This window comes from Macrobrachium nipponense, chromosome 3 (assembly GCF_015104395.2).
Source record: "Macrobrachium nipponense isolate FS-2020 chromosome 3, ASM1510439v2, whole genome shotgun sequence".
In the NCBI taxonomy this organism is placed as follows: domain Eukaryota; kingdom Metazoa; phylum Arthropoda; class Malacostraca; order Decapoda; family Palaemonidae; genus Macrobrachium; species Macrobrachium nipponense.
In genome coordinates, this window is record NC_087202.1 from 85,155,494 (window position 1) to 85,176,178 (window position 20,685).

The window sequence follows — 20,685 nt, forward strand, 5'->3', positions numbered from 1 at the left end:
ATCTATGCACAGTGGCTTAATCAAATTCACATAACCAAAGATACTATAAAAATGTGTACCACACAGTCTAAAATAAGCAATGGTTATGGATATGATGCTGCTTACTTAAGATATTAAATTGTTGTTCATTTGAAATTAAACTTATCTTCAGTAATTAGTAACATTACTGTACATATAATATACAGTAATTACCTATGTTTAAATTTATTTCAAATTTTTAAGACTTGTCTGTCGAGCAAAACCTCTTTTTCTCTTTATTTCTGCTGTAAAAAGGCAGAACTCATTAACTCCACAAAAGTGATTTCCACATATTTGGTACTATCTATGGAAAGAGTAGAGACAAATATAGCTGTTACCGTGCAAATATATGTAACAAAGTTATGAGCACTCAAATCTTTAATTTCAGTTTTTGCAAAAGAAGGATTTTGGAGTTAATGCATTCTACCTTTTTACAGCAGATCTCTCTAACAGCCTTAGTGCATCAAAAATTAACAATTGACGCTGAGGAAAGACGGTAAAGGCAAGACACTCCAAGCAACATAGAAATAATTATGAGCAAATGAAAAACGGTATTAAAAAATCCTCTGTATTTTGATACACATCACCCAAATGTTAATCATAGCATGTTTCAGATTGTGTCATATGTAATTTTTTTACAATATTTCTTTTTAACCCTCCAACATGCTTTGAACTTCTTGCATTTTCTATAAAATGCAAGAAGTTCATTAAAGCAGTGTTTATATGCAAGCCAGTAAAGTAACAGGTCAGACAACTGAAATCAGTAACATGAATTGTAGCATCTTGCCTTGAAGTGCACCACCAGTAATGCAACAGCAGTTTTGGCTAGCAGCGAAACCCCTTATGCACAGTTTTGTTTGTAAAACACCTTACAAAGAATTTTAATTTTCAAACTAAGTTTCTATACTGTTTAAGTATATACAGCAGGTGTGCTAATGTCCCATTACTTGCTTTCTGGATTGATGTAAAGATGAACTTCTTTGAGAATCTACCAGACTTGAAATGACAGATTCTTGCATTAACCATTAACCAAAACATGATCTTCTTCAAAAATCCAAAACAAAAAGATGAATCTGCACATTCTTTTACACTCATGAACAGACAAGTAAGGCACACATAAAATTCTTAAACAGTAACATGCAGAATACCTCACTCTTCCACTTAGATAGGTTAACATCTTAAGTTTTATAAATTACTTTACAAAAAACATAAACAATACCCGTTTCCAAATAATACATTAAACATTTCAAACCAGTTGTTAGTTGGGCCTCCTGCGCAGCACTTGATTAAGAAGTGTTTTGCAAGCAGTCTCTGTTGTAAATTCAAATTCTATGACTAGTTAAAGTTTAGAGATGGTCACTTCAGTGTAAAATAATAGTCTGTGTGTTATGTACAAAAATATTGTGCATAAACAGATAGCACCCCTAAAGATTAAGATGCCTACAACCATATGGCTGATGGTTAATAAACCCTTGAAAGGTGGGGTGACTAAAAGAGCACTGTTACTTCCTCTCCCCTCATAAACAAAATTAAAGTATTAAATGCCAATAAACAACAGATTTGGAATGTAAGTACCATTCAACAGTTGGGTGGATTCAACTGACACAGAACAAGGATTGGTAAAATGCAAAAGAACTAGTATTACAAATATACTATATACAACAAAACTATAAAATACTAAATCACAGATGAAACTATTATAACAATGTTTACCAGAATACAAACAAACGACTGACTAAGTCACAGACAAGGAATTATCCTTTATACTTTTAATAGAACACATGAATAAACCATTTGAACTCTCATCACAAGCTTCATTTTCTGATGATCCGGTAAATATATACATTATAAGAGATCTCTGACAAGCACCATTAAACACTCTCCGAAGTCGTTTATCAAGCTTCTTGAGATCTTCTTTATGCTTTTCCTTAGATTCTGTATTAATTTCGTTTGTCTGCAAGAAAAATTATTTAAGTACTTTAGTGGCAAAAGGAAAATTTTTGTATCTTACATTGCTATTAAATATTATTAGTTGATAATGTAAAAAGGACACTAAACTCCTAGAATAATTACCTTTACTTATTTTAAGAGCTACAGTGACTGGAGAGAAAAAAAATTGCAAATTGGAGGAGGCAAAACCTTTGTGCAGACTTCTGAACATTGCAGGACAAAATCTTTGAATAAATTTTGTGAAGTGAATTGCTATAAAAATAAGTGAATTTTTTAAGCTTCTAATAGTTAAAGGGTGATTTTGTCTCCTGCATTTAGCAGAACATGTGTTTGTTCTTTGTCTGCCAATAATCAAAGTCATACACCACATGATTCAAATGCACTTGCACTGCATGGAAGAGACAAAAATAGGGCAAATTCGATTTAACAAAAATTATAATCCCAACTAATATTGTTATGAAACATAGGCTTTAAGAGTATACTTAGCATATGAGCACTCTGAAACCTGTTATGTTATTTATGAGTCAACAGTCTTAACTGGAGAGCAAAGTTGGAAGATAATAATATAATTGTTTTACTTGTATATCATCAAACTTGAAGTTAGTCCCAGTCAGTGAATCATGAGAGATTAATGCAAATCTCCAAATGTTTTAGCACAGCTATTCTCAAGCACACCAAAATGTCCTGCATATGTATAGTATCAGCTGAGGTCAATGTGTTCTTTAGTACCTTAGTAAAGCATAGTGTTGACATTTATTACAAATACTGCTATTCTCATGAACTTTGTCTTTATTCAATTAATTCCAAGAGAAGAAACAATGCAGTGATAAATTAGTATTATTATTAGTAGTAGTTTCACTAGATCACTAAGTGAAAATATGGTTAGAGTAGAGAATAGTAGTAAAAATAACCAAATACGTATTTAAGTATCAAATACAGCTCCAAAATCTTTCCAAGACAAAAGCAAAATCTTACCTTCATGTAAAGAAATGTAAAATCTTTACTCATGGCAATGTTTGCTGCTTTTTGTGAGAGTACTTTATTTTCCTTTAAAATATGAACTTCTACTTTATCCTTTGGCACACTTTCAAGTATATGATGACAGCCTATAGCAGATGCAGGTGTCATCAATATAGCTGTTTTCAGACGAGATGCTACAGCATGCTGAAAATACAAAAAGCAATATTTTTCTTAACTATCTGTCCCATTTCACTGATCACATTAAACTTGTCACCACTTCAGTCCCACTTGACTGAATTGAGATTCAATCATAAGACTGACTAACCTCAATACTGTAAATATACTATATTTGAATAATGGGTTACAAACAACCAGACACCTTTACCATACAACCTCAATTAAGTACTTGCTAAGAATCTTGGGTAGATACAAAATCCTAACCAAAGAGTTACTAGCATTATCAAATGACCAACAACATCCAATCCAATCATTAAAGGAAGAATTGATCTGTATGATTGTGGAAGAAAACTTAATTGCTTTAGCAAATATTTTACTATTTATGCCAATCATTTGCACAGGGTGTAGAAGCAACTAATCTGGCAAAATGCTCCAAGAGTTTTTGGAGGAATTTAATCCTCTTTCAATGCCATCCAGATCAGTGGTTCAGAGTATCCTCAGCTTAAGCAGAACGGTAACTTAACTTGGCAACAAGGTTGTTAACCCTCTTACGCCGACTGGACGTATTTTACGTTGACATTTTTTGTCTCCCGTGTGCCGACTGGACGTATTTTACGTCGACTTGCAAAAGTTTTTTTTTAAATTCGCGGAAAAATACTTATAGGCCTACCAGCCTAAAACTATTGAATCACGCGCCTTGGGGGATGCTGGGAGTTCACGGATCAAGGTGTGGTTTTGTTTACAATCGTTACGCAGGCGCGCAAGCGCGAATTTCTTTCTTGCCGCACTAAAAAGTATCTGTGACACATCTCGGAAATTATTTCGTCACTTTGACATAATTTTTGTACCATTGTAAATTAGCCGTTACATGAAGTGTTATATATGAAAATGTGCGCATTTTTATGTAGAATACAACAATAAAATACTCATGATTGTAGCTTTTATCAGTTTTGAGATGTTTTCATATAAATAACGATAATTGCCAAAATTTCAACCTTCGGTCAACTTTGACTACCGAAATGGTAAAAAAACGCAATTGTAAGCTAAAACGCTTATATTCTAGTAATATTCAAGCATTTACCTTCATTTTGCAACAAATTGGAAGTCTCTAAGCACAATATCGATTTATGGTGAATTTATTGAAAAAAATAAAATTTTCTTTACGTCCACGCGGTAACTCTTCCGAAAAAATCATACGTGCGATTGTGGTAATGTTTGCACCATTTTAAATTAGCCGTTACATAAAGTTTTATATATGAAAATGTGCGAAATTCCATGTAGAATACAACAAAAAATATTTGCATATAAATCACGATAAAATAGAAAAAAAACCCCCACGAATCGGTAACTTTGGACTCTACCGAAATGGTCGAGAAAAAACGCAATTGTAAAGCTAAAACTCTTTTACATCTAGTAATATTCAACCATTTATCTTCATCTTGAAACAAATTCGAAGTCTCTAGCAAAATATATTTAGATTTATGGTGAATTTAAAAAAAAATCTTTCCTTCCCTCCGCGCGCGGATTCTCTGCCACAAATCTCCGAAATGCGTACGTACCATTCTCGGAATATTTGCTCCGTTTCATATTAGGCATTTCATAGAGTTTTATATATGAAAATGTGCGAAATTTCATGTAGAATAAAACGAAAAATATTTGAAGGTTGTAGCTTTTCTTATTTCCGAAATAATTGCATATAAAAAATATATATATAAAAAAATTCGACATTCGGTCAACTTTAACTTGTCAGATATGGTCGAAAACTGCAATTGTAAGCTAATACTCTTACAGTATAGTAATATTCAATCATTTTTCTTCATTTTGAAAGAAATTGGACGTCTCTAGGACAATATTTAGATTCATGCATTATATTGTGATAATATTTTCTCTGTGTTGCTTTTATCATTTTACAATGTGTTATATACCAAAAGGACCGCAATTTAGTGTACATTACAACGAAAAAAAAAGTAACTTGTTACCTTTAACCGTTTTGCGCACAGCGCGATTTGAATACAATTATATATGAAATTTCGTTTTTGCGCTATCATATATCGCATTATTTATATATGATAATGATAATTTTTTTCATTTCTGATGGTTGCATACTAAACTTCAGCCAATGACAAAAAAAGGAGCCAAAAATGAACTCTTAATCTTGAAAACTAAGCGCGCTGTGATTTATTGAAAAAAATATTTTTTCCGCTTCCGCGCTCACTCTGAAACACCTCCGACACACGGGAGACAATTTTTTTTTTACCGCTTCGGCGTAAGAGGGTTAATTGGTTGTTATAGGGATTGAGTGGGGGAATACCCTCACTCACTCGCTGTCACCACGCAGTTTTTCCTTCGGTCTCAGTATACTTTGTAAAAATACAAATAACTTTAATTAAAACCATTTGTTCCTACAGAAATACAAGCCATTGCCTTGTTATACAGTAGAATTGCTCCTCAGGTGGAGGTCGTCTCTGACAAGTGACTGGACTTGAACCCTACCTATAACTGTCATGCTACAGATCATGCATGCAATCAGGAGATGCAATTACTCCTGTATTCTACTCTTATCTGGCATATGGGATAACAACAGCAGTAGTGCCTTAGTTTTGAGTGGGACTGACAGAGAGTAATTGCTCAAGTAAGGAAGAAATTGGAGAACCATAAATCTCCCTTGAGGGGTGTCCTAAAAAGTAAGAGCCCATGCCAATACAAGGCTGACTTAATCTAAGGCAAACAAAGAAAAAAAAATCTTCCATAAAGCTGCTTATTCTGGCTGTCATGAGTTTAAAATATAGTTCTACAAATTCTCCTCCCATGTCAAAAGAGAAAGTAAAGGAGGTGACATCTTGGGACCACGTTAAGAGAATTGGATGCTCATCTTGGGACCATGTCAAGAGATTGGATGCTCAAGTATATTTCCTTAATTTACTCTGGCAGAGCTGATACACGATACAGACTCCAAAGTAGATGCTGCTCTGGATGACAACCACAGAAAAGGTGCTTGGTGATAGGAGGTGGGTGAGGTATTTTACCTCTCGCCCACGAACACCCACCAGCAAACAACCCTATTACAAAGTTCAACAATCATTCCAGCTTGTGCTATGGATACTCCTATACAAAAGGTGATTTTGTATTTCTGTAAAAACAAACAAGTGTTCTAATCATGCTCTAAGGCAGTTAGGCTAGAATGTAGATAAATGTAAGCATTCTAGGCATGGTTAATGTTGGATAAGCAAGGTTACAGGCCAATATAAATGTGCTAACCTTGTTTGAGGCTAGGCTAGGCTACGCTAGACTAGAATAGGATACGCAGGCCAACGTAAATATTCAAAATATGCCTGAGGTTAGGCTAGGCAAGGCTGTAGGCCACTGTAAGTGTTCCATGTATATTAAGGTAGGCTATGCAGATTGTGTTCATTATAAAAATAAGAAACCACTCTAATTACCACAATTGTGGCAAATTTCAACTTCTTACCTTCCACTCAAGTGTTGAAAAATTACATCTTCAATTATAGAAGTGTGAATGACTAACAGAGATCTCCAAGGCAACTAAGCCAGGTTTTAGTATAATTCTTTCTAAGAAGAAATACCTTGGTTACAATAATTTGCCAAGACAGAAAATTGGTGCTATGGTTTTAGATATAAATATTAACCCTGTGTGTTATTACTGACTGTGCAAAGAAAAAAAATGCATGCATTTTTAGAAAATTATTGTTTTTAATCATTTCTTTGAAGTGCATCTCTCTTTTCAGTGCTAAGTTACGTCAATCATATCCGTTGCAGGAAATGGAACAACCTCATTCATCTCAATGTGAAAGATTTAAATACATTTGTTTCGTGAGTCTAAAGATGTATATAACAGAATGTTTGTAATTAAATATACTAGTGAGTACTACTTTTCACTGTTAGCCTTAGTTATAAAAGAATAAGTACTATACGTACATACTTTACATTGCTGGCATTGTTTTTTTATTTAAAGAATTTATCTAATTACTTTTGGGTACTTTTAGAAGTACAATGTTTTTCCCAAAGAATGTTTAATATTTCCATTATGAAGCTAATGTTTTTACCTTTATTTTTGTTAAACATTATTGAAAATACCTCAATTTCAAATGGGTAACTCCCATGACAAGTTATTTTCACGACAAGAAGTTGCATTCAACTTATGTTTTTTGCTTGGCAATAGGTTTTTGGAACCTAACCCAATTGTATCCACTATACTCTGTTTTTTTGCATCTGTCCATCCGCCTGTGGTGTTTTTGTATGGTAACACTGCGTCTCAGGCTTTAGATAGTTACATTCAGCTTACATTCAACGATTATAATAACATCCTATTTCGAACATTAACGGTGTAATTCGCATACAGTAAATTACTAAAATACTTTTCAGTTGCAAATGTACACCCAGATAGCCTTTTATTTACCTAAACCTTACACATATCGTAACTATCTAAAGCCCGGGACGCAGTGTTACCATACAAAAACACCACAGGCGAATGGACAGATGAAAAAAAACAGAGTATAGGTAAGCATCTATATAAGTTTGTGTTAAATCTCCATGGTAAAATGGTTGAAAATAAAATGGCATTTTCATGTTCCTACCCAATAGGGGCTGTTAGCTGTTTAATATTTGATTACCATCAAAATGAACAGTCTAGACTTTGTGAGCCAAGTCAGTTTATTGTCTACCATAATTATGCAACAGTATAAAACACTATGAGACTAGATGAAAAAAACTAGCAAAATTATTGGTGAGCTCCAAGTCATGGCATTTACTTGGAATCCCAACCATAGAAAGTGTAAATAAGGTAGATACATGAAACAGCAAAACATAAAATACAGGCAGTCCTGGGTTACGACGGGGGTTCCGTTCTTGAGACGCGTCGTAAGCCGAAAATCGTCGTAAGCCGGAACATCGTCAAAAATCCTAAGAAAACCTTACTTTTGATGCTTTGGGTGCATTGAAAACTATGTAAACTGCATTCTTATGGCATTTTTCATAAAAAAAACCTTCAAATATTGATTATTTTGCATTTTTGGTGTCATATTTCATCTGCCAGATGAGCGTTGTAGGCGTCGTAACCCTGGAACATGCGTCGTAACCCTGGAAATAATGTCTGATGAATATAATTGAAAAGCGTCGTAACCTCGGAACGTTGTAAGCCGAGACCGCCGTAACCCGGGGACTGCCTGTATTGACATTTTCACCTCCTAATGTAAAAAAACTTAAGATGCGTAATATGAAACTTCTAAGAGTTCTAAACATGTTAGAAAAAATAGTGTATGAAAATTAGCAATAATGATCAAGGCATTACCACTAACCTGAAATATGTTAAAATAATTTTCAGGGGATCTATTCAGTGAAGCTTGTGGATGAATATTTAACCCATTCTGCAGTCTGTACCCTTCGATAACATTTCCAAATGCATAACCTGAAAAATCAAAGGTAACAGTTAAAAACTAATGTTATTTTGGGCTTACCAAGAAATAGAGGCTTTACAATCCTCAATATCACAATTTGTCATAAATTATATTTTTCCTAACTATACAAACCTGAAGTCCTTTAACACATGGAATGTAATCAGCGGCAGCTGGAACCGGTCATAAGCTTTTGAACAAGGAGGTTTGGTAGTTAACTGCTTGTCCGGTAGTCGGGTGTCCCGACCGGCTGGGAGGTGAAGCTTTACTTTGCTTTAGGCCCAGGAACAGAGTGAGGGGTGGCATGAGGTGGGACTATGTGTAAAGGACCTCAGGTTTGTATAGTTAGGAAAAATACAATTTACAACAAATTGTGATTTGTTCCGACACGTAATACAAACCCTCGGTCCTTTAACATATGGACGACTCACTTATTGGTGGGTGGAATCTGAGTCTTAAGAACAGACTGGTGTTCATCCAACCTTGGTTCCCTCCCTGTTCGTAAGAGCAGAGGGAGGGATCCTAGCCTCTGCCCAGCTGATCGAGGTGTGCACCACAGGATCAGTGGTCAGACCTCTGGACCAAATTCATAAGAGGGAGGCAAGCGTTTCTCTTATGAATAGCAAGCAAGAGCAAAATATAAGGTCATGGGTTTCTCTTGTTGGCATCCACTCCCCCCCTTGTTAGGGGAGTGGTGGATAACCGCTCCTATCCCTACTGAAAGGGATAGGACGGAGCTCAGTTGAGTAGCTTACCTGCATCGGCCTCCTGTCCAGCGAAGTGACGACCGCAGCCCTCTGCCCACAGGTAGAAGAGAGAAAGGGGGAGGAAGAGAAGCCAGTCACACTCTCATTCGCTCGCCCAATCACACAGTCACACAAGGATGCAATGCTGTTCTGTCTGCTCGGGAGCTGGGTAAGCTACACAACTTGTTGAGCAGCCACCACGGGTCCCAAGGAAAAGGTGTCCAAGGACCTGTGGGCAATATCCCCAAGATAAAAAGATGTGAAGGTGGTCTGGTTAGCCCAAAGCCCTGCCTTCAGCACCTGTGCCACAGCGAAGTTCTTGCGGAACGCAAGGGTTGGACCAATACCTCTGACTTCGTGGACTCTTGGACGAAGGGTACCGGTGTCGTCACTCCTATCCGAATCGTACACCTTCCTGATCACCTCATGAATCCAGAAAGAAAGAGTTCTTGGACACCTCCTTCTTGGTAACCCTGGTGCTAACAAAGAGGCATTGACACTCAGGCCTGAGGTGGCGAGTTCTCTTCAGATAGCGCCGTAGCGCCCTCACAGGACAAAGCAGCATCTCATCCGCATCATCGTCGGTGAAGTCCTTCAGGGAGGGGATTGTGAATGAATCGAACCGGTCGTCAGGGACCGAAGGGTTCTGAGTCTTCGCTATGAAATCCGGGATGAAATCGAGCGTAACAGATCCCCATCCCCTCGTGTGCTTAACATCGAAGGAAAGACCTTGAAGTTCCCCTACTCTCTTTGCCGATGCCAGGGCCAGCAGAAAGACGGTCTTGAGGCTCAGATTCCTGTCTGACGACTCCCGGAGTGGCTCGAAGAGTCTTCGAGTCAAACTCCTAAGGACGAGAGTCACATCCCACCCTGGATGGGCAAGAGCTCTCAAAGCTCTTCATCAGAAGGGAGATCTCCATGGAGATGGAGATGTCCACTCCCTGCAGCTTAAGGACTAGGGCCAGGGTGGCTCTGTAGCCTTTCACTGCAGAGACAGAGAGGAGCTTCTCTTGGTGAAGGAAGACGAGGAAATCCGCTACCTGCTGAAGAGTGGCTCTGAGAGGAGAGAGACCCCGTCCACGACACCAACCACAGAGGATGGACCACTTCCCCTGGTACACAGCTGCAGAGGACTGCCTGAGGTATCCCGCCATCTCTGTTGATGCTCGACGAGAAAAGCCTCTCGCTCGCAGGAGATGGGGGATAACAGCCAGCCGTGAAGAGACAGGGACCGAACCGATCGGTGGTACCGTTCCACGTGTGGCTGGGACAGGAGGTTGTGCCAGCAGGGAATCTCTCTCGCTGCTTTGGCGAGAAGAGCCAGCAGGTCCGGATACCAAACAGCCTGAGGCCATTTGGGCGCCACCAGAATCATCCGAAGATTCGCAGTGACCAGCACCCTGCTGATCACCTTGCGAATCAGACAGAACGGGGGAAAGGCGTAGACGAAGAGGTTGTCCCACAGATGTTGAAGAGCATCCTCTGCAGCTGCCCACGGGTCCAGCACAACTGAGTAGAAAACCTGGAGTTTTCTGTTGTGCCGGGTGGCGAACAGATCCATGACTGGACACCCCCACAGGTCGAAGAGCCTTTCTGCCACGTCTGGGTGAAGGAACCATTCGGTCCCTATCACTTGATTCCGAGGGCTGAGCTTGTCTGCCACTACATTCCTCTTGCCTGGAATGTATTGGGCCAACAGCTCTACCGAGTGAGCTACCGCCCACTCGTGCACTTGCATCGTCAACTGGTGCAACGGGAGGGACACTAGGCCCCCCTGTTTGTTGATGTATGCCACTACCTTGGTGTTGTCGCTCATCAACACCACTGAGTGTCCCATCACCCGTTTCTGGAACTCTTGGAGAGCGAGGAACGCTGCCTTGAGCTCCAGGACGTTGATGTGAAGGTACTTGTCGTGATGGTCCTACACACCTGCAGCCAGCAACTCTTCCAGGTGTGCACCCCATCCCTTGGTCGACGTGTCTGGGAACAGCAGCATCTCCGGGGGGGAGGGAGTGCAAAGGGGCACTCCTCTTACGAGGTTCCCGTCGTCCAGCCACCAGGCTAGGTCCTGCCTCACCTCCTCCGTGAGAGACACGGGGAAGTATGGTGGGTCTCTTGCCTGTGACCATCTGTCCTTTAGCCTCCACTGAAGAGACCGCAGGTGAAGACGCCTGTGAAGGACTAACTTCTTGAGAGACGACAGGTGACCAATCACGACCTGCCACTGCTGAGCTGGCTGCTCCTGTAGGGAAAGGAACCGTCTGGCTGCCTCCCTGAACCTGCTGATCCACGAGTCTGCGGGGAAGACTCGCCCTGCTACTGTATTGATCAGCATGCCCAGGTACTTCATCCTCTGCTTGGGCTCGAGATCTGACTTCTCGAAGTTTACCACGATCCCAACATCGCGGCAGAACTTGAGGAGTCAATCCCTGTCGTGTAGCAACTGCGAGCGAGAGCTCGCCAGGACCAGCCAATTGTCGAGATACCTCAGAAGATGTATCCCTACCAAATGGGCCTAAGCCGACACCAGAGTGAACACTCGCGTGAACACCTGTTGGGGTGGTTGAGAGACCGAAACAAAGTGCCCTGAATTGGTACACCGTCCCGTCGAGGATGAAGCAGAGGTACTTCCTGGAGGACTGGTGGATGGGTATCTGGATATACGCATCCTTCAGGTCCACAGAAAGCATGAAGTCGTTCTCCCTGATAGAATCGAGCACTGAGCGTGTTGTTTCCATCGTGAACTGAGTCTGGCGAATGAATCGGTTCAAGGGAGAGAGATCTTTCACCGGGCGCCAGCTCCCGATGACTTCTCCACAAGGAAAAGTCGGCAGTAGAGGCCCGGTGACTGATCCTGTACAATCTCCATAGCGCGTTTGCTCAGCATGGCTTCCACTTCTTGCCGAAGCGCTACGTCCCTGGCAGAACCGGGGACGTATGTCTGTAGATGGACCGGGTTGGAGGTGAGGGATGGCCGCGACTCGAAGGGTAGTAGATATCCCTCCCGAAGGACATCCACTATCCAGGCCTCGGCTCCGTAGCGCTGCCAAGTTGCCCAATGGCTCGCCAGGCACCCCCACACTTCCGGCAGCAGGTGAGGGGGAACGCCGTCCTTAGCGTTTCCCCTTCTTCGACTTCTTCTTCCCGGATCCTCCTCTGGAGAAGGAGGACTGGGAGGAGGGCTGACTGTCACTCCTTACCGTAGAAGTCGAAGGCTGGATCTTTCCTCTCGGCTTCGACGAGGCCGTCGTCTTAGCCGCAGAGGAAGCACTTGCTGAGCTCTTTGGCTTAACTGCAGTGGCTCAAGGCTGCCCAGTCGCCTTCGAGACTGGCTGGTGGACTAAGCAGTCACTGTCCTCAGTGCGCCGCTGCTCCACCGCAGTGTCCACCATCTCTCTAGGAAAGAGAGCGGGGGAATCCAGCACCGGTCCGTTTCTCAGACCCAAAGCTGCCTCACGCTTTGCCGACCTGGTCACTTGAGTGAGGACTGCATCCCGACGTCTCAGAACCAGGTTGGCCCACAGGTTGGCCGTCTGGTGGGCCAGGTAGGAGATAGCCCTACCTCCAGGCTGGCAGTCTCCTGAAAGCCAGGTCTCCTTCGGGAGTGATGTTTCCCGAGGAGGCCGCGACCTTGGACACTGTGAGGGACCATAGGTCTAGCCAGGAGACTGCTTGGAACGCTGCCATGGCAGTCGACTCCAAAGCCAATGCCTCTTGCTGTGAGAACCAGAGGTCCTCGGACGGCAGGTGTTGAAGACACACCCGAAGTTAGCCTAGCCAGCTCCGGATTAACCTGTTTGGGCGGCAGCGGGTCCTCCAACAGCACGTAGAAGCACCTCTGTTGCAATAGAGGAGGGGGAAGCAGCTTGGACGACCTGCCAGACCGAAGTGATCCCTCCTGTCTGAAGACGAGAGAGTCCACTTGGCCCAGCACACTGTCGGCCAAGGCTGATCGGGGCAGACCCACCGTCGTCCTGGCTTCCCTCTTAGGACCCCAGAACGAATCTAGCCTAGATGTAAGCTCGGAGGGCGGGAGCACCGATCCTTCCCCGAGGTCATTGTGCTGACGAATCAGTGCGATGACCTCAGCGAAAGACCTCTGGATATCAGGAGTGACTGCGTCCTGAGGGGATGGATCGTCAAGTCCATCCAAGGAAAACGCCTCCCAAGACCCTCCTCCTTCCACAGGAGGAACCACTACAGACCCCTCTTGGTCTCCTCCAACCACTTGGGCGTACGATCTGGTCGGTTCCAAGACCGTGCCAGGTTCATAGGCCCTCGTGGAGGGACCGCGAGAAGCGCATTCCTCGCTGTTGCTCCTAATTGCCTCACTCCTCCCGGTGTAGCCCGAGGAGGTTGAAGGGATAAGAGAGGAAGACCTGACACTCCACCCGCCCCTGCCCACCGACAGCACCGGTGCGCTGGGGGGGCTGCAGGTGATTGCCAACCCATGGCGACAATCGAGCTGCAGGCCTAGTCACGCGGTCTCCCTAGGGAGAACCGCTGGACTGAGAATGGTAGTGACGGTCCCGAGCGTCAGGAGAGCTGCTACTAGTCACCCTATCCGTCCGGTCCCGGTGGGAGCGATGGTCAGTGGACCGGCAGAGTCCACTGTCGCGGTGGGAGCGTGGCCCGTCCTTACGGTGCGTCACGGTACCTGGACCAGCCGAGGCTGGTCCTGGCGACCGGGAGACCTCTTCCTCGCCTCAACCCGCGTATGGTCTGGGGGGACCGTCACGTCAACCCTGGGAACTCGCGAATCGCCACGAGAGCAATCGCTGGCCTGGCAGGAGTCGCCTGAGCGACTGCCACCAATCTTCTGCTACGTGCCTGGGTCCTGGCGGCGAGCTGGCTCGGCTGCCTGGATCCTGGCTGCATGGTAACCCGCAGGCGACCGTACACTCGGTACCTCTTGCGAACGAGCGGCCGAGACGGTACCTGGCGTCGAGGCAGAACCTCTGGCGCCAGGCGAGGAGGTGCCGGTGTTAGCCGGTACCCCTCTGGTCCCTGTCTTCTTCTTCCTTACGGAAGGAGAGACGGGCCCTGTACCCGAAGGAACAGGAGGACCAGCCGTCCCACCGGAGTGGGACAGACCCTTAGAGGTCTCTGAGCGAGACTTCCTAGGGGAGGAGGAGGCAACCTTCTTCTTCCTCGGCTGTGGGGCCTTGGAAGTCGAAGGGGAAGAGGCGGCTGCAGACGACAACACCTTCCTCTTCTTCTTCGTTAGCTTCCTCAGGACCACCATCAGGTCCTCCATCCAGGACGGAGCTGGAGCAGTTGCCGAAGCAACAGGGTCCAGCTGCACCTGTCCGGAGGGACCTGCGGTGGGGGCAACAACGCCACGGGCTGGAGTGACGACGGCAGGAACTGGTGCAGGAGCGGCAGCAACGGGAACTGGTGGTGGCACAGGAGCCGGCGACATCACTGGTACTGGCGGCAGGTCCAGCGGGGAGCTCTTGAGACACCAAAAGTCAGGGGCTGGGGCGAGGGCAGCAAAACCAGGCGGCGGGGTGACCTCCCTCCTCGGCAAACCCGGCAGCGGAGCCTGGACTGCAGCTGTCAGGATAACTGTGGCCACGTGCTGTGTATACACCAGGTGGGGAGGAGCAGCATAACCCGGCATCGACACTGTTGTTGTGGTCGAGGTCTCTGGTTCACGGGTGACCGGCCTGGATCCATGTGCTGTTAGGTGGTACAGCAGCCCCTGAATGCTCGGTGTACCCGGAAGTCCAAGAGAGTACCAGACCTGTCCTAAATTGCCACCCGCGGCAGGCACACCTGAGGAAGGAAAGGTTGGGTTAATGGGGAGGGGGGGGTTCTCGATCACCCAGAGGGGGAAATCTCCCACCCCAAGCGAACAGAAGACCTCGAATACAGCTGAATGCCAAGGTGTTGCGCGCCCTCCTCTACACTCGACTGGTCAAGTGAAGAGAAGGACTGCGACACGCCCCCCCAAGGGGAAGGAGCCATACGCAGGAGCTGAGACGGAGGAAGGAAAGAGGAAGACGTTTCAGTAACCAGAGGAGTCGCTGGAGAGCCCTCTGACGACTCCTTGGCTGCCTTACGCGCCTTCTTCCTTCCCTCGTATCGCTCCCACTACTCCCCCGACCATGATACACACAAATTACAAGTCTTGGCAGGAGAGCATTCGCGCTCTCGACACCGAGTACATAAATCATGAGGATCTACCTCAAAGAGAGACCTATAGGCCCCACACCTATGGCCCTCCACACCAGGGCACAATCTGCGGCTGACGGGGGGAGGGGGGGGTGTCTCTCTCCAGCTTGTGGGAATCCATCATCACACAATTCACGAGCAATAATAAAAAAAAATACAAAGTACTTACAAGTTTCCACTCGCACAAGCACTCAGTAATAAAGTAATGAGAAATAGCTTCGCAACGAAGTAAACAAGCATACAACAGCGGGCAGAGCGGCGAAGAGCACGTCTGGTTCCGATGGCGGCCGAAAGCAAAGTGAAGCTTCACCTCCCAGCCGGGCGGGACACCCGACTACCGGACAAGCAGTTAACTACCGAACCTCCTTGTTTAAAAGCTTACGACAGGTTCCAGCTGCCGCTGATTACATTCCATATGTTAAAGGACCGAGGGTTTGTATTAAGTGTCGGAACAATTCATTTTTCTATTAATAAATTTAAAAAATCAAAGCGTAAGTTAGGAATTATAGCAATAAGTGTTCTCCACAACCTAAGTCTCTTGAGGGGTATAATCAGTACAATAAAAACACATTATCTTTCAACAACATCTCATATGTGTCTGTCTGCATTTTATTTTCCTTACAGAGTACTATATTATTGCAAGGAAAATTACTAATGAATTAGCTTGTAAGTGAAACAAACGCAAATTACTGTAGTTTATAAAATTAAAAAAGTCAACATTACATAAATAAAAAGGAGAAAAAATTAACCTTATTAGTCAGAAAAGCAAAACAAAAATAAATCACTGCCTCTCATGGTAAATAATGCAAATATACCAGACACTAATAATTCATTATGGAACTTGTGCGTAGTGAAAGGTAAGGATGCTAACCCCTTTGGCTAATAAAAAAAAAAAAAAAAAAAAACAAGTGCATCCTGTGGCATTATTGTCTGCAGCATAGCAAATTAAACAGCATTTGTCACATAACAAAACACGATATCCCAAACCTTTTTTCAGTTTCAGTTGAATGAGTTCAAGCGTTGCAACTGCATCTTCTGTCGGATCATGGCCCCCAGGATTCATTTGGATTTGTCGCTCCAAAAATAATTTTGTTAAAACTTGCAATGACGAAAGTCTACGCTTATTGAAGGTCAAGTTATATGCCACAGCCGTATCAATCACATATGGATGCATAATCTGAAAAGGGAAATTAATTTTGAGTCAAGAGAGACAGCATACCCACTGCTGAAAGAGAAATTGATTTTTGAATGCAGCTAGTTCATTAAACCTAGCTTGGGACAAGCATGATCAAAGTTTGTAATGACATAATTTTCTAATGACTTGACAAATAGAAACCTGCACAGTAAAAGACAAAAAAATAACATTTTAAGGGTTCTAGTTTTTTCTGTGAATACAGATAAACTGTCTACAAAATAAAATGACCAACTTCCCACTTCTCTCATTTGTCTATGGTGGAATAAAAAAAATAAAAATAAAAGTAAATTTTGTAATATTGATCTCTCCTACTGCACTTCTCATTTATTATCATAGGTAGTTTATCTTGATCACCTGAATCCCTACTGGAGTCTCAGTTTAAGATTTGATGACTGGGTAAGTTGAAAATGAAGATAATGACATAATTCTCTGCTGGCTGAAGTGACACATTTGCATATAATGTAAGTTTAAGTGTTATTCATTACATTATGAATTCAGGGATTGGGACCTGGCTTATTTATCATACATCCATGGGTTAAACTTTAAGTGATAAATGATATTGTTATGATACAATAAAGTTTTGTACATACTTACCTGGCAGATATATACTTAGCTTTAGACTCCGTCGTCCCCGACAGAAATTGGAATTTCGCGGCACACGCAACAGGTAGGTCAGGCGATCTACCGCCCTGCCGCTGGGTGGCAGGACTAGGAACCATTCCCGTTTTCTAATCAGATTTTCTCTTCCACCTGTCTCCTGAGGGGAGGCTGGGTGGGCCATTTAATAGTATATATCTGCCAGGTAAGTATGTACAAAACTTTATTGTATCATAACAATATCATTTTTGTACATTCAACTTCCCTGTCAGATATATACTTAGCTGATTGGCACCCTTGGTGGTGGCCAAGAGACAGCTAACTACTGGAATAGACAGGAAAACAACATACGTTGTAGGTAAACGTAAGAAACCTTGGTTCCTACCTGGTTAGGCGGAAGACTTCATGGTTACTGCCTAGGAGTCTGCTTTGCCTCAAGAGCCTCAGCGAGGTAGTGACCTATGGCTAAGAGTTCTTGTGGGTCTGTCAATGGGGTCTTATCCGCTTACTCGACAGAGCCTGAGGGTATTTGTCAATGGGTGCTAATCCACTTATATGACAAAACACCTTGCCTAATGGCATACTCAAGGAGCACAACACCGATCCCGATCACCTGATCCTAACATCCGGGTTAGTACTAAGATTGAAAGGAATTATCCCCAACATCCTTTCAACAACATTAAAAACACAACACCATATAATTAAAAAAACTAATTAACTAATTAAGGATCAGTATCAGCTCCCTCTCCCAGCACCGCATCCGCAGACACGTACGAACCAAGAGAGAAGCCTTTCGCGTAGGTTACTCTGACATCCTTCAGGTAATGGGAGGCAAAAACAGAGTTGCATCTCCAGTGCGTGGCAGCTAGGATATCCTTCATTGACATGTTCTTATGAAAGGATAAAGAAGTCACAACGGCTCGTACCTCATGCGCTCTAACTCTCAGCTGCTTGAAGGCTTCATCATGGCAGTTATCATGCCCTTCAGAGATCACACTTCTCATAAAGAAGGCCAGGGCTTTCTTCGACATGGGTCTCTTCGGGTCCCTCACAGCACACCAGAGACTCTGTTGGCAAGCATTAAGCTGTTTCTTCCTCTGAAGATAGAACTTTAGTGTCCTGACAGGGCAAGGAGACCTTTCTACCTCCTTCCCTACCAAGGGAGAAAGCCCTTTAACTTCAAAGCTTCTGGGCCAGGGATTAGAAGGGTTCTCGTTCTTTGCCAGAAATAATGGCTGAAAAGAACATATTGCCGAGTCTCCTTTGAATCCGACACGAGAATCCAATGCATGGAGTTCACTTGTCCTCTTGGCAGTTGCGAGGGCCAAGAGAAAAATGCATTTCCTCATCAGATCTCTAAAAGAGGCTTGATGAGGAGGTTCAAACTTGTCGGAAGTCAGAAATCTGAGGACTACGTCAAGATTCCAACTAGGTGTACAAGAAAACTTAGTCTTGGTTGTCTCAAAGGACCGTATAAGATCATGAAGATCCTTATCCTCCGCTATCTGTAGGCCCCTATTTCTAAAGACAGCGGAGAGCATGCTCCTGTATCCCTTAATAGTAGATACAGCTAATCGTGATTCTTCTCTCAGGAAGAGGAGAAAATCAGCAATGTTGGTCACAGAGGTATTGGAAGAGGACAGCTTCTTCGACCTACACCATCTACGGAAGACTTCCCACTTCGATTGATATACCCGCAAGGTTGAAGACCTGCGGGCTCTGGTGATTGCGCTGGCAGCCTTGCGTGAAAAGCCTCTCGCTCTGACAAGTCTTTTGATAGTCGAAAGGCAGTCAGGGAGAGAGCGGGGAGGTTTTTGTGATACCTCTCGAAGTGGGGTTGTCCGAGCAGATCTGTCCTTTCGGGAAGAGATCTGGGGAAGTCCACTGTCCATTCCAGTACCTCTGTGAACCAATCTTGTGCGGGCCAAAAGGGAGCTATGAGTGTCATTCTTGTCCCCGTCGAGGCAACAAACTTTTTTATTACTTCCCCCACTAACTTGAATGGGGGAAAGGCATATGCGTCTATGCCCGACCAGTCCAGGAGGAGGGCATCGACTGCTATGGCTCTCGGATCTTCGACTGACAAGCAGAAGTTGTCCATCCTTTTCATGAGAAACGTGGCGAAAAGGTCTATCTGTGGTCTCCCCACAAGGCCCAAAGCCTTTGGCAGACTTCGAGGTGGAGGGTCCACTCTGTTGGAAGGACCTGGTTCTGCCTGCTCAGCAGGTCCGCTCTCACATTCCTTTCTCCCTGAACGAACCTGGTAAGGAGAGTGACGCCTCGTTCCTCTGCCCAGATGAGAAGATCTCTTGTTAACTCGTAGAGGGAGAAAGAGTGAGTCCCTCCTTGTTTTCGAATGTAGGCCAGAGCCGTGGTGTTGTCCAAGTTGACTTGGACTACCACGCCTCTGACTTGCGATTCGAAGGACTTTAGGGCTAGATGGATAGCCAAAAGCTTCTTTGAGTTGATGTGCCAGGACACCTGATCCTTTGTCCAAGTGCCCGACACTTCTCTCGTTCCTAGTGTTGCTCCCCATCCTGTCTCCGATGCGTCAGAGAACAACACTAGGCGGGGGCTCGGAATCGCAAGGGACATGCCTTCGTTCTTTTTGAGAGGAGCCACCCACCACGCCAGGTGGTTCTTTATCTCCTGATGAATTGGGAAGGAGTCTGACAGATCTGTCTTTCGATTCCACACTTTCTGCAGGAAGAATTGTAGGGGTCTTAAGTTGAGCCTCCCTAGAGAAAAGAACTGCTCCAGCGAGGAAAGGGTCCCCAGCAGGCTCAGCCATTCCCTCGCTGAGCTTCGTTCCTTCCCTAAGAAGGCTGAGACTTTCTCCAAGCCTCGAACGAACCTTTCTTGCGATGGAAAAACTCGAAAACCCCGAGAAGCCATCTGAATCCCCAGATAGACAATGTTCTGGCTGGGGATCATCTGGGACTTCTCGAGGTTCACAAGAAGTCCAAGGGACCGTACCAGGTCCACAGTCGTTGTCAAGTCCTCCAAACATTGATGTTCCGACTTGGCTCTGATGAGCCAGTCGTCGAGATAAGGCGATATATTCACCCCCTTCAGATGTAGCCAACCGGCTACGTTCTTCATAAGGCCCGTAAAAACTTGAGGGGCTGTGGAAAGGCCAAAGCACAAGGCCCTAAACTAAAAGATCCTGCCCTGTATCATGAACCGAAGAAACTTTCTTGATGAAGGATGCAGGGGGACATGAAAGTACGCGTCTTGCAGGTCCAGGGAGACCATCCAATCTCCAGGACATAGAGCCACAAGAACCGAGGCGGAAGTCTCCATAGAGAATTTCGTCTTCTTTACGAATCGGTTCAATGCGCTCACGTCTAGCACAGGTCTCCAGCCTCCTGAGGCTTTCGGAACAAGGAAAAGTCGATTGTAGAAGCCTTGGGAGTGGGGATCCTGTACTAATTCGATGGCCTCCTTTTCCAAC

The 20,685-nt window shown here is 44.3% G+C and overlaps 1 protein-coding gene across 1 annotated transcript in view; it reads right to left on the reverse strand.

Moving 5' to 3' along the window:
* Positions 1-572: 572 nt before the first annotated feature.
* Positions 573-20,685, reverse strand: part of LOC135221872 (RNA exonuclease 5-like) — a 79,752-nt gene continuing 59,639 nt past the window's right edge. Inside the window, exons 5-8 of the mRNA XM_064259829.1 lie at positions 16,427-16,616; positions 8,421-8,530; positions 2,944-3,132; positions 573-1,972 (exon numbers count right to left, since the gene is read on the reverse strand). Of these exons, the coding sequence (XP_064115899.1) occupies positions 1,754-1,972; positions 2,944-3,132; positions 8,421-8,530; positions 16,427-16,616 (708 nt within the window). The 3' untranslated portion in view covers positions 573-1,753. The remainder of the gene's footprint in view (positions 1,973-2,943; positions 3,133-8,420; positions 8,531-16,426; positions 16,617-20,685) is intronic.